The sequence below is a fragment of the Macaca nemestrina genome, chromosome 14 (genome assembly GCF_043159975.1).
Source record: "Macaca nemestrina isolate mMacNem1 chromosome 14, mMacNem.hap1, whole genome shotgun sequence".
Taxonomy (NCBI): Eukaryota; Metazoa; Chordata; class Mammalia; order Primates; family Cercopithecidae; genus Macaca; species Macaca nemestrina.
Window position 1 is genome coordinate 86,881,306 of NC_092138.1, and position 14,800 is coordinate 86,896,105.

General features: G+C 45.6%; 1 protein-coding gene and 1 long non-coding RNA gene across 2 annotated transcripts in view; one reads left to right on the forward strand and one right to left on the reverse strand.

The window, feature by feature from the left end:
• The first annotated feature begins 915 nt into the window (after positions 1-915).
• Positions 916-14,800, forward strand: part of LOC105487115 (pappalysin 1) — a 250,659-nt gene continuing 236,774 nt past the window's right edge. The window contains exon 1 of the mRNA XM_071078810.1: positions 916-1,727. Within this exon, the coding sequence (XP_070934911.1) occupies positions 1,313-1,727 (415 nt within the window). The 5' untranslated portion in view covers positions 916-1,312. The remainder of the gene's footprint in view (positions 1,728-14,800) is intronic.
• LOC105487114 (uncharacterized) lies at positions 6,506-7,705 on the reverse strand. Its single transcript, XR_011612998.1, has 2 exons — positions 7,570-7,705; positions 6,506-6,593 (listed from the first exon to the last, which is right to left on the reverse strand). It is a non-coding gene; the product is annotated as an uncharacterized lncRNA (long non-coding RNA).

The window sequence follows — 14,800 nt, forward strand, 5'->3', positions numbered from 1 at the left end:
TTCTTCTATTTTCTTCTGATGATTCCATAAGGACTTTGGAAACATTTGAGTTAGCTGAAGTCAGCCTTATCTGGGGGCTCAGAAAAGAGGGGAATGGTTCATCATTGTACAACTTTAAGGAAATTCTGAGAGAGAAAAGGACAGAGGAAGCAAAAAAAGAGGGAAAAGAAGAAGGAAAGAGGTAAAGGGAGAGGAGAGAGGAAGGGGGAAGAAGAGTGAGGGGGAGACTGAGAAAAAGAGAAAGAGGGAGAGAGGGAGGGAGGGAGAGACAGAGAGAGAGAGAATTTTTAAAAATCTAAGAATCAAGTTTCAAGACTCTTTATGTGCTATAGAAAAGGATGAGGTTTACCGGCAAAGTGCAAAGGGGATCCTAAGAGAAGAGAGAGATTTTTCTTCCGCCACCAGAAATAATAATAATAATAATAATAATAATAATAATAATAATAAGTGGGGGGAGTGAGGGAGGGAAAAAAAGCAAGCAAAACAAAATAAAAACAGGAATGTGTGTTTTGAGCAGGAATGAAGAGAGCTGGGAGGACCGTAAGGGGGTGTGTACAGAATTTCATTAAATTGTTACTTTAAGATTGTCTTCTTAAAAAAAAAAAAAAAAGGAAGAAGAAAGGGAGGGGGTGGAGAAGCGGGAGCGAAGGAAAGGAGGCAAACGGCAAAGTGAAGGAAAGCTGGGTAGCTCGGCCTCTCCAAACTGATTGATTAGTCATGATCCCCGCAGTTTTAACAGGGACTCATTCAATTGGGAAGGTGGAGCGCTGGGGAGCAGATTAGCATACGCTTGTTTACTCATCTTCTGAGGGATTTTTTCCCCCTCTTTCCTTTCATTTTGAGAAGAAGGAGGGAGGGGAGGGGGGACTGGGGGGGGGGGAAGGGGGCTGTGGCTTGTGTTATAAAGGACGCAAAAAATAAATAAATTAGAGCATCTTTTGGGGGGAGGGAATTCAGCGGATCAGTCTTAGAGGAGCTTTTTTTTTAGGAGAGAGAAATCATATAAAATAAAATGAAATAAAACAAGGAGGAAGGCAACCAGCTGTTAGGGGGGGAAATAAGGCAGATAAAGGAGCGGGGAGAGAAATTAATTGCCAACCAGGAGGAGTTGGGCTGTATTTTTCAAAGGTGGGGAGAGTGGAGCACACACCTTGAGGAGGAAAGCGAGAAAGAAAAGAAAAAAGCAAGTGGAAGGGGGGGCTCGCGCAAGAAGGGTGAAGAAGCGAAGAAAGTCGAGGCGCCGAGGCTCCCAAAGCTGGCAGCTCCGGGCGGCGGTGCAGGGGCGAAGGGGGGGCGGGGGGAACCGTCGGACATGCGGCTCTGGAGTTGGGTGCTGCACCTGGGGCTGCTGAGCGCCGCGCTGGGCTGCGGGCTGGCCGAGCGTCCCCGCCGGGCCCGGAGAGACCCGCGGGCCGGCGGATCCCCTCGCCCCGCCGCCGGCCCGGCCACCTGCGCCACCCGGGCGGCCCGCGGCCGCCGCGCCTCGCCGCCGCCGCCGCCGCCGCCGGGCGGTGCCTGGGAAGCCGTGCGCGTCCCCCGGCGGCGGCAGCAGCGGGAGGCGAGGGGCGCCGCCGAGGAGCCGAGCCCGCCGAGCCGGGCGCTCTATTTCAGCGGGCGAGGCGAGCAGCTGCGCCTCCGGGCCGACCTCGAGCTGCCCCGGGACGCGTTCACGCTGCAAGTGTGGCTGCGAGCGGAAGGGGGCCAGAGGTCTCCGGCAGTGATCACAGGTAGGCGAGGGCGCCCCGGCGGGCGCTGCACCGTCCCTGCGGCCCCAGAAGCGCGCGGGTGTCTGGGCGCTGGTGGCAGGCGGGTCGGGGGCTTGCGGGCGTGTCTGTGCGGTAGCTGCCCCGCGAGCGTTGCAGAGACATCCGGGCGAGCTGAGAGCCTCACTTTGCCCCATCAGTGGAATGGGCACACTTGGAAGGCGTCACTGCCCGATCCCTGGGAGGAACCTGGGGAGTCCTCCTGGCGGCCCCGCGGACCCTCGGCCAGTGAGGCTGGTTCCCGGAGAGCCTAGGGCACGTAACCCGTGCTCCGAATGGTCAGATGCACTCTCTCCGTTTGGGATGAAAGGGAGGATGACCCAATTGAGATGCTTGTGAAAGGAGACTTGGGGACCGTTGATTTCTTTGACATTTTAATAGGGGTAACTCCCCTACATTAGGCCCCATTCCCCCGAAAGCCGGCAAGGGCAAGGTTGTTGTAATCGCCAGGACTTAGAAGTCCTCGAAGTGCCCCAAAGTTGCTCACTGATTGAAGCCTGCCTCTGGGACTCACCCTCATCCCCTCCCCGCCATCCTATGTCCTAGCTTTTAAAGCCCATTGCCTGTCACTCGGGGCTGGGACGAGACCTTCCTAATGCACACCCCGCCAGCGTTCCCCAGACGCGGCTGCGAAACGGGGCGCTTTTCTCATTTGGAACTTTATAAGCCCGTAATGAATTTGAGTTCTCCCTCCTCAACCTCCCTCTCTCTCCCTTTCGCTGTTCCACAGCAAAGCCTATAGTGAAACCGGACACTTTGCGAGGATTGCAAACCTTAGAAATGCTTCTGCATCCATTTTTCCCCCTCTAAATGAATCTGTGGAAATGCCTTTAATAAAACTGGGGAGCGGAGGTGGGGGCGGCGCTGGAAGAGAGAAGGAAAGTTTTGCCTTTTCTGTCTGGGAGATTCCCTTTCTGCACAAACAATCTTGCCATGTCCTGGGACGTCTTAAAGTGAGAGTAGGGGTTCCCCCTTCACTGCAGCCAGGAAACGTGTGAAGGCGTTTTGCGATCCCACCCCCTCACACACACACTTTCTTAGAAGGGAAAGCTCTGAGCTCTTCGGGCAATTCTGCTTCTTCCTGTCTTTCCATGGCTTGGACTTTCACAGATGTAGCACTGACTATCCAATTGACATGAAGACCCCTTTAGGAGACACACACTCTGCTGCTATCCCAAGAATACGTCTCCCAAAGCCCCCGCGTTCCAGCTATCAAAGGAGAGCGATACAGTGATTCCCCCCAACAACCCACAACTGACGTCATCGCCTGCTATTTTTCCTTTTTTTTTTTTTTTTCCCGGGAAGAAGAAGGAAACTGAACTCATTCACTTTTAACTCGCAAGCCCTATTTACCCAGAGGAGGGTCTAATTTGGAACAGAGGAGATGTTATCCTTAATAATAATGACGATGGTGATAATTTAGGGCTGTAGTATGTTGAGTTCTCTTTCCAAACATGTGAAAAAGCAAAGAGACTGCTGCTTGGAGGTGATTCTTTTTTAATCTGTAGGTCTGGTTTTTCCTAGTCTTTACCTGTCGTATCAGTGATTTGGAAGGCATTCCCCGGAGAGAGGAGAGCACAGGGTTATGCAGGCATCATCAGTGAAAGGGTAGTGAATGCATTTTAGCTATGTAAGTGTGTCTACATAAATACATGTATATACATATATACACATATATATAAAACACCTGGGATTCCACAGGAGACTGCTTTATAAATGTCTATAATTCAGACAAGCAGCCTCTCTTCACACGCATTCTCTTGAGCACTCATTCACTCTCTCACACAAAGATTGTTGCAGTAAAATACTTTAATTGAATGGGGGACGTTAGGTTATTATTGCTTGTATAAAATGCCTGGTCCATTTTATGTGTGGAAATAACATTCCTCTCAAAACGAAAAAAAAAAAAAAAAAAAAAAAGCACTGCTGTCGTGTAGCACCAGAAAGCCAGGAGCTTTTCTCCTGAGGATTCTGGTGGATTTCTTTTCCCTCCCCTAGTTGAGTTGGAGCCAGATTTGGCGGTGTGTAAACACCTGGCTCTGAGCCAGAAAAGACTCATTCTGCATATCCTCCACATGGTACAGGCTGTTGGACTAAAAAGAACCTGCTTCTCCTTGAATTAAAAAGCAAACAAACAGAGGTTCTTTGCAGAAGTACTTTTTCAGCTCCCTCCTTCATGTAAGTTTGGGCTGGGAGAGCCAGGATCGATGTGGGCAGCAAGGATCCGGTGCTAAGGCTCACCCTCTCGCTGCGACCTCAGGTGCCCAGTTTGCTGCCTGACCTCTGCTGGCTTTCTCTGGCTGGGCGTTGCCACTTTCCTAGGAATCCCTGGTCACCTATCTTGAGAGAGCAGTCATCGCTCAGCAGGGACCGCGCTGCTATTTCAGGCAGAGAGTTGCTGTCTTGCTGTCAGGCCAGGCTGCCTTACATCACTCTTTGCTGCAGGATTCAATTGGGTTTCGTAAAGGTCTAATTTTACGGTGCTGTTAACCGGGTCTGTCGTCTGGCAGAGGCAGGCCTTGCCTCTCCTGGTAGGCGGGCTATGCTCCCAGATCCGCCCGGGATGCTATTTCTGCCCCGGTTCAAACTTCACTGACACCAGTTCAGACAGGCGCTCGGAGAGACGGGGGAAGGAGCGAAGGAGCAGTTTGCTTCTGAAGCTCAGAAAACATGCCTTTTATTTTTCTGAAAGGAAAGGAGAAGAATATATATATTAATACATAAAAAAGGAAAGGCTTATGCAGGCAAAAACAAAGCCAAAGTTAGAAAGTGCCTGTGTGTAGGATTCTCTGGAGGGTCCACCCGTGGATGGTCTCCAGGACTGAAGAATCCTTTAAGGCTACTGTGAGAAGGGTCCTCAGAGGTTACCCAAGCCAGTTTCCCTTTTGGCCGAATGGGGAGAGAGACACACAGAGAGGGGAGGGGCGTGTGCTAGATGACACAGCTCCTCAGCGGCAGGAACTAGGATTTAATCCCTGGCATCTGACTTCCAGGCCTTGTCCCCCTGCACTGCTGAGAGAATGTGTCTCATAAACACCATCACCTCTCACCCCACACGGACCCACCACCCACACACAGCCTTCAGCCTTCATGCATAGCAATTTGGGTTCCCTTTCAAGTCAGGGGATGGGGGGTTGTTTCTGACACATCCCTTTGCTTTTGTACCACACCAGGCAGGAGGAACCAGACCCCAGTTCCTCATCCCCCAGCTGCCCCCCCAACACCCCTCCAGTTCGAAAGAAAAGGAAAACAAAAGACTCAATTTGCTCCATCGAGCAGAGGCCTTGAGCAGCAGTTAATCTTGTTAAAGTTTCTCCTGACCTGTTAGATAAGATAAGTACTGCCCTCCTCCCACCCCTGTCCCACTCCCCTTCCCTTAGTGATTCGGAATTCCTGCTCAGGAGGAGAAAAGGATTTACCTGAATCCCACCCAGCACCTCTGCTGGCTGGCCCTTTTTCTTTTGTTCTAATGGTTGGACTGGATTAAGTGTGCTGGTTACTCCCAGGAATCTTTTTTTCCTTCCCTTCTGCAGCCCCCGCTTCCTAGTATTCACCCAACCCTCATAAAAGAGGGCCCACATTTTCTCCACTTCAGCATTGCTGTAACAGTGAAGGCTGGGTTTAAGTATATGGCTAGGAGTCCATATATTAACAAGGCTTTCTCCCGATATCTGTAGTCCTACCTGGGATCTAGAATATTGTAATAGTTAGAACTCAGTTTTAGTAGCCAGCTTACGTAAGTAGAATCTCTGCCCCTAACTAACTGTGTGACCTTGGGCAAGCAAGCTAGTTGACTTCTCTGGACTTCATTCACCTTCCTCATGTACAGAATGATGATGGCACAAGTACTCATCTCATAGAGTGGTGTAAATGCTAAGAGAACTTGGATGTGGAAGGTACTTAAAACTGGACTTGGTATGTAATAAGTGCTCAACAAACTTCATTCTTATTAGACATGATTTTCCAAAGATCTCAGTCTTGGCTTTCTGGACTGGGGAACACTTGAAGGTATGAAGAAATTCAACTCTAGCTGGGTGCTCCCTTTCCTTGTGCCTGCATGTTTTGCCCTCACAACTACCCTGAGAAGTGTGTATCATCGCCTGTACTTCACAAAAGAAGAATCTGAGTTTCAGAGAGTTGAAATGACTTGGTCTAAAGTCCCACAGGTTCTCAGTGGACAGAGCCTAGATGTGAACCCAAGTCCTTGTTTCCTCTTTCAGCAGTCTTTCTGGAGAGAGAAGAAATGATTCACATGCTCTTCCTTAATCTTTCTGTGGAACATTTCCATTCCTTTCTGCATCTCTGTATGTTGACCATACACCTACAGACTGAAGAGGATGAGAAATGGGTATAAATCTCAACTGAAGCCCTGGATGAGACCTAGCAGGTCTGTTTTTCTTTTCACATCAAATTATCGGACAGACAGGCTGGAATTTCTCTTACATGCTGTGTGATTTGAGTCAAGTCACTTCATCCATCTATCCCTTGGTTTACTTATCTATAAAATGGGCATAATGACATCAGGATATTTCAATGAAAAAGTACCTAGAGCAGTGTCAACTTGTATTAGGGACTTGGTCAAGGGTAGCCAGATCTAGGAAATAGCTGCATCTCTTTTTCCAGTTTCCGGCTTTGGCTTTCAAAAGTGGGGACTGTTTGTAGGGCTTCCTTTCTTGAGTTGCTGGGGAGTCTCTCTAGAGTAAATAATGTATCTTGGGGAATAATTAGATTCCTTCAAATACCTTTCTTTCACTTTGATCTTCTCTTCTTTGACATGCTAGGATGACCCCTCGGTAATAAGAGCCAAAGGAGGCCCAGAACCACTGGAACCTGTTAACAGGAAAACGAGTTAGCATTCAGAGAGAGCAAGCACCTCCAAAAAAGGAAGCCACACAGATCTACTGTCGACCTCTTGCTCCTTCCCCAGGTGCTCCCCAAACTCTCACCTTCCCTTGAGCTGCCACTCAGTGAACAACTAGAAGTGATAAAGGCTGTGAAACCTGGGAAAGCACCTCCCATTATTCCCTGCACAGAAGAAGGCAAAATTGAGGCCCGTAGATACAGAACTCGGGAGTATGGGTTGTGTATGGCCAGCCTGGACATGAACTCGGTGATCATCTGGGTCAAACAGCTCACTGTGCAACAGGAAAGTTGAGGACCAGGGTCACACAAAATTAAACTGTATTCACAGGTAGTCCCCTCTAAATAGTCTGAGAGATCATTTGGTCCAGCACTTCCCATTCCTGGCTGCACCTGGAATAACCAGCTTTTAAAACATCCTTTGCCCGGGCTGCACCCTAAGGATTCTGATGCTGTGGACCTGGGGTTGGCCTGGGAACGGGTTGGCCCAAAACCTTCTCAAGTAATGTTGAAGGACCACTAGTGAAAGTAATTACCGATGTAGTCTGACATCCCCTTGTTCCGCAGAGGCCCAAAGGGGAAGTGATGTTCCCTGCTTACTGAGCTGGGTAGTAGCTAAGCCTTTAGGAAAGTTCTGGTGCCCCAACTCTGAAGGACCCCTCTTCCATCCTGAATTCCTCTGTTCACTCCAAACCCCTGGGTGCCACAGGTTCTGACATTTCATTTTTTCCAGTGCCATTCCTGTGTGGGACCATGGTGGTCCCCATCTTTACAGGATGCACCTGATGTCAAATGAATCTCTCGGAGTTTTGGAGACAGAAGCCTCTTTGAACAGGAAGAAGGATTATAAGAAAGGGAAGCCCAGCTCTGAGGCATTCACCATTCACTTTGCCCTGGGCTAGTTCTTTAGAAAGATGTGTGTTCCTATTAGTTCAAAACCTCTCACCTTGAGATCACTGTAAAACCAGCACTGGCTGCAGGTGTCTCCAATAAGGAAAAGAGAAAATCTCCAGGTACCAGAGGTAGGAGGACTCCCTCTATGGGCAGCTTGTATCTTAATCTACCTATGGCCGAGGGCTCAGGAATCCAGTAGGCATCTATTTCTCTCCTCACCAGCTTCCCCTTCTCTGGAACTTAGTTCCCTTTCCCTAAGGTTCTCCTAACTTTCTTCTTACTGTAGTAAGAGCTCTGCTTCTTGCCTTGATGCAGTTACTGGAAGTGCTCAACTGTGATTCTGACACCAGCAGCTGAGAACTGACTTGTAAGTTCCTTGGCTTTTTTGAAGCTCTGTAAGTGGGAATTAGGAGGTCAGAGTTCAGGTCCTGGTTTGGCTTCCTCTGAGCTGTGTGACCTGTGGTCTCTGACTTAACCACTGGGGCCTCGGGAGAGAGGGTTTGGCGGATGTTTACTCTCAGTGTCCCCATCTCATGGGCTGTCATGGGAACCAGGTGAGACAATGGCAGGCGAAGCTGTTGGCTGAGGTCAGACCACAGTGCACAGGTCAGCATGGTTAGGAGGAGCTAGAAGGTGAGAGATGCGAAAGATTAGTGCAATCAAGGTCATTCCTGGAAAGGTGCTTTTTTTGTCATCATTCACACTGTAGATGATAAACAGTTATGGAGTTAGCAAACCTTTTCATGCCTGTGACCTCACTGGAGTTCTTTGATGTTGGGACTTCGTAAGTCTGCCAAATCCTGCCACTTACTGCTTTATGACCTTGACCATTTACCGCTTCTCTCTGGACCTCAGTGTTCTCAGGATGCAAAAAGAGGGTCAGGGGTGAAATAGGGACTTTCAAACTGTGCTCCCCAATCGTAGGACGCCTCTGGGACAAGGGTAAAGGGCAGGACTCTGTCTCTCTCCTTCCCTTCACCTTATCCCACTTAAATTGTGTGATTCTACAAGCTTCTGTTTAAACGAATATGTTCCTCCATTACAAAGAGTTTAAATGGACGTGGACTGACACTGAGGAGTTATTGTTAATCATGATAGGTGTGACATGATATTGTTCTTATGTTTTTTTTTAAAGATCCTAATTTGTTAGAAATGCATAGTGAAGTACTTGTGGGTAAAATTATGTTTTGTCTATTTTGTTTGTTTATTTGTTTAAAAAGCTCCAGGAAAAAAAAAAAAGGCTTTCTGGGGGTAGTGGTACGTGAGAGATTAGCAGACTGCTAACAGTTGTTGAAACCAAGTGATTAAACCTTGGAGCTTTAATACATTTTTGTTCATGCTTTCGTGTGCCATTGAAGATTTCCATAATACAAAGTTAAAAATACTAAAAGTGTTTGAGAGCCACAGGAGGAAGTGAAGTCTCAGTTCCCTGCGTGTTCTGTGACCTGAAAGGTTTGCAAATACGGAGACCACCGCTTAGGGTTAGGGATTCTCCCAAGGTCACACAAAGATTAACTGAAGGTGGTGATGCAGCCCAGGCTTCAGATCTGAGGAGCCCCCCATCCCCTCCTCTCTGTACAGTTGCAAACTCAAGTGAAAATGATTATCCAGGGAGAACTTGAGGGGAATAAAAGTGAAGAGGGGAGCCTTAGGAGGAACATGGAGAAGGGGCAAATGGAGACTTGCTCTGCAATAAGAAGCTTTTGAGTGAGAAAATTATTTGCTGTATGGGACTGCCCTACATATTGTGAAATGGCTCTGTTCATGAGAATTTCATAGGATCTGCTAGTGATTATGACAGGCCCAAAAGTATTGTGACAATACACACACACATACTCATATACTCACAGGTCCACATACCCTTAGTTCCAATTTTTCTGGTTCCTTATTTCTCTCCATCCTTAACTACCTGGAGAGCAATTCTAGAGCATTCTAGAGCCCTGGGGCAGCGACCTGAGGGAGCACATGTTTACTGAGGAACTATTTTGCAATGGTTGATCACCAGACTCGGGAATCAAACTGCCTGGTCAAATCCTGACTATTGCACCTGCTAGTTGCATGACCCTGGGCAAGTTACTTAGTATCTCCAAGCTTCACTTTTCCCCTCTGTAAAGTGCAGATAATACTAGCTGTTACTTTGTAGGGTTGTTTTGAAGATTAACTGGGCCTCCATGTGGAAAATGCTTAGTAATGGAATCTAGACCATGCAGTAACCCAGCAAATGTTCACTCATATCAGTATTATGTGTGCCAGCCATTGCCACGTGTTATTTCTAATACTCTCAATAACTCTAGGAGTTAGACATACTTTTCTCTTTTGGCAAAGCCAGGAATTACCTTTTCCTCCCTTACAACTCAGGAAAGAGTTATTGCTGTCATCTTAACATTAAAAAAATTAAAAAATTAAAAAACTAAAATGAAAGGCAAACAAGATAAACACATTATTATGTCATTAAAAAAAAAAAAAACAGTGCATGCTCATTGTAAAAAAATCTCAGAAATACAAACAAAGAACAAGAGACCAGGTAAAATTTGTCTATTTCCTGCCCAAGCATGCAACAAGTATCTTTTGAGTTTCTGCTCCATGCTGGGTACAGTTTTAGGCCTTGAGGAGAGAGTAGTCAACAAAAGAGAGAAACATCTCCGCCCTCAGGGAGTTTATATTCTGGGCAGTGGGTGTTGGGGAGAAGGTGGAGACAGACTATAAATGAATAAGCATATATATCTCATAATGTCAGGTGAATGTTTATAAAGAAAGAGTTGAGAAGGAAGTCTAGGAATGCTGTGTGGGAGTGGGGATGCCGGAGGAGTGAGGAGTAAGATTTGAAAAAGAGTGGTTAAGGGAAGCCATCCTGAGAGTAGCATTGGAGAAAAGACCTATGAGCAGGCCTGAGGCTTTCTGGAGAAGGCCACGGTGTATCGCAAAAGGAGGAGCGATGCACTTTGAGCTAGGAGATGTCAGTTCTAGACACTAGCTTGCTGTGTGACTTTAGGCAAGTCACTTTTCCTCTCAGAATCAGTTTTCAAATCTGAACATTGTGGTAGCATAGGGATTATCTTCACTAAAGACACTTGTACAGACACCTCCTAAGATTCTATAATCCTCATCAAGGCTGTCCTCAGACAAAACTGTGAAGTTGGCAATAGTTCCAGTTTTCTTCCTTTTCTGGTGTATTTTCCTCCACTAGGTGGTGCCTGTGCCTGTCACCCTCAGGGGCCAATTGTGAACACATTTTCGGCTTCCACGCCTCAGCAACACTGGGAGAAAAAGAAGATGGTACACCTTCTTGCTAAGTACCATTGACTGGTAACAACTTGGAATGTTACTACTCCATTGGTGGATACTCTTTTATGACTGCCCAGAAAGCTTTGTGTCACAAAGCAATGTACCAGTGGTAGAATTTCTAAGACTGACTGAAGACATTATTTGGGGAATATTGGTACTTCCTGATAGCTGGAAGCCATACTATTAATAATATAACTAATTATAGCCCCCACAAATATCCAGAAAACTCGCTGAGCAACTTCCAGTCATCACTTACTGGGTGAATGCTAGCATATTCATATTTTGTAATTTCTTAGGATATAAAGGCCATTCCAGACAAATTCCTGGACCTTTTAGTATTGCTTATCATTTTAATCAGATAACTCAGTGAATTAAAATACCAGAACTCTGGAGTCTGTCATCATTTTCCAGATTGTTTTCCTTCAGAGGATCCCTGGAACTGTCATCCCTGAAGTATATCCTGCTTCCTCTCAACTCCCTCCTTCTTGTCTCTCTTCCTACTCCTCATACCCAGCTTATTTGCTTTGACCACTTGGATTTTTCTCCAAACAAGATAAAGAAAATGTGTTTGGTTTTCAGTGTTATTTGCCACAAACCCAGGGTCCACAGAACCTGGAAGAGTAGAAGAGGTTCCCCTCTTCTACTGCAGATTGTAGAGAACCCTGGTCAGGTCTCAGATTCCAACCCACTTGGAGGAAACTAAGACATAAAAGCAGTAACAACTTTGTATATCAAAGTATGTGAGTAGGGGCAGCGTACCAATAGTTGCAGAGCCCTGGTATAGCCTTGTGCATTTAGGAAGCCGGTGGTCCAACCTGTACCTGTTATCCTTGTAATTAAGAAGTCATTCCTATGTCTGTCCCATATCCATTCCTGTTGCTCTGTGAACATGAAAGATGGCTCGGCAGAATATGGCCAAATGCATTTGTATGGAGGGGGTTATTTTCCCCAGTGTGACTGCGGATCTTTCAGCTCAGAGGCTGATGAAAGAAGAGAGAAAGCTGTGTTAATAGGCCAATCTTAAGATGCAAGGCACCCAGGCGGAAAACATAAAACATTGGTAAATGTGATACTCAGTTTTGTGAAGTAAACTCCATTTAAGTCCAAAGAAACAAGGTGTGTCAAAGTCCAAAGGACTTACCCAAGCCATTTATTTCATAGATGAGGGACTGAGGGTTGATGAGGAAAGTGGCTTGTCCAAGTCAGTGACCAAGCTGGGTAAGGCTGAGTACCACTGACTGATAACAATTTAAAATGTTACTCTTCCATTGGTAGATACTATTGCATGACTGCCCAAAAGCTTTGTGTCACAAAGCAGACAACTTAGAATGTTACTTCTACATTGGTAGATCCTCCACTGGTAAATACTTTAAAGTCTTAAGCCAGATCTGGGTCCACTTGTTTCCTGACTTTACACCCTTTCCCATAGATTAATTACCCATCTGTCTATTAATGGTCATTATTTGTACAGACTCCACTGGGCTCCAGACTGACAGATCCACCTGTCTACTGGAAATGTTAGCATGTTCTACAAACTCAACACTTCCGAAACAATCATCTTTCCTCCAAAATTCCTTGCATCCTGATCTTCATTGGTGTCACCCACTCTAAATTACATCATCTACCATGTTCAATCAGTCTTCAATTCCTGACTGTCCTGCTTCCTTAAACTGTTTATAGCCAACCTCTCTTCTCTGTACCTTAAATCCTCTTTATTTCTTGCTGTGACTATTTCCCTAGTATTACAATGCCCACTTCTCTGAAATTCAATCCCTGCACCCCCTTCAACCTGCTCACCAACATCCAAGAGTCAGATCTTTCCAGAATGCAAACCTGACTCTGTCACCTCTAGCTAAAAGCTTTTCAATAAAATCTGAATTATTTGAAGTTCCCCCAAATGCACCTGGCTTTTTAATTATCACTTTTTTTACTTGGCTTATCTTCTATTTCCAGTGCACCATTTTGCAGAATGCTTATGCCTTTACAGGATTTTGCCAGAGTTTTCTGTCTTCTGAGAAGCCCTTCATAACTTCTCCCAAAGTGTAACTTGTTCCCTACCTTATTCATCTGTTCCCACTATGCTTTCTGCACACTTTAATCAAAACACCTGGAATTACGACATTTAATTGTGTACATATTTGAGATCTCATCCATCTCAAGTTCTCTATTGCCTAGCTCAGTATCTGACCTATAAAGGGGCAATATGTATTTTTGTTTAATAAATGGCTGACTGGATAAGAGAACCAGTTGAATATCTAATGATTCTGGGAGAAAGAGCTCAGGAACCTTAGGCATGTTGCATTACGTAACCAAAGCACATGACCTAGCATGTGCGTCACCGTCAGAAACATTACACAGTGGTTAATTCCATTTACCCCTGAGCAAAGAAGTCAGAAGGGAAAAGAAATCTGGCCTTCCAAAACAGAAGGGGGAGGGGAATAGTGTATTTAGGGCCTCCTCAGCTCACATTGTGGCCTTTCTAATCCAAGCCACATTTTGGCCTTGGTCTTCGTCTCTCAGCCCTGTGCCTGTTTGCAAAGCGTTTGTTTTGTGTGTGCATGGCAGCACATAATCTTAAGCTTTGCTTGCCTCTCAGATTTCCCTCTCTCCCCCTTATCAGTGTCTTTCTGAGCCTCAAGTGTCCTGGCAGTCATATCTGTTGCTTGAGTTTTCACCCATTTCCCTCCTTTCTGATAGTGGGGCTTTCTATCTGCTTTCCTTGATTTTCCTTGATCTTGTTAGACCTTGTGATGACCTCAGGATCTGGAATTCTCTATCCACTGTTTATATACCCCTAGGAGAGAAGACACATTCTCAGCAGTAATAACAGTAATGAAAGCAGCCAGCTTATAATAAGCACTTACTATGTGCTGGCACTATGCTGAATGCTACACTTTGAACACTCTGAAACTGGGTTATAAAGTTGCATGACTCCCTGAAGTACCCATGGCTAATGGGTGGTGAAACTGGAATTCTAATCCATACCAGTTTAATTTTGTCTCTCTTCATCCTCAAGGCCTAACACATTGCTTGGAACACTGCAATTACTCAGTAAATGTTCCATGAGAGAATGAATATATGAATGACTGAATGAATGAATGATGGTGCCCCCCAGTGGCTAATGCAAACATTTGAAGAATGTAGAATGAAAAGGTAAAGAAGGAAGAGAGGGAGGGATAGAGGAAGAAACAGAGGAAAAATCTGAATGAACATTATAAGATTTCAAAGAGATTGGCTAAGAAATCTCAGATATGCAAAGTATATTTTATTTGCAGGTGATTTTCAAACAGAAAGACAATTTACATCCATTAGAGCATTTCCCACCTTTAGTCCTTTAGGAGATATATGGTTGTCCCTCAGTATCCACCGGGGATTGGTTCCAGCACCAACCCCCGCAATGCCAAAATCTGAGGATGCTCAAGTCCCCAATGTAAAATGGCATTATATTTGTGAATAACCCACACACATCCTCCCATATACTTTGAATCATTTATTATTTATAATACATAATCCAGTGTAAATGCTATATAAATAGTTATGTGGTATTGTTTCATTTGTATTATTTTTATTAAGTATCATATTTTAATTTATTCTGGAATATTTTCAATCTGAATTTGGTTGAATCCATAGATGTAGAGGCTACAGATAAGGAGGACCAATTGTACACTGATTTCAAAGATACTCTCTTTGCCAAAAATGTTTTTGGATTCCTCTTTTGAGAATCAGTGCCTGGGACATGTTTCCCCAGATATGCTCAATGGAGCCTCCTTGTCATCCTCTGATGAGGGCCCTGATGAGTTCTCAGGCAAATCTTGGAATTATGTGGGTGACCCTGCTGAGTGAATATGAGCTTTTGAATAGAAGAGTGACTCTGGAATAACAAGGCTGATTTTGAGGAGACTATCATCAGAACTGATTAAGCCTTGATAGAGCCAGTATTAAGCTCTCAGGATGACCCCTTTACAGAACAGCCCCCCAAGAGGCTGATTAAATCTGCT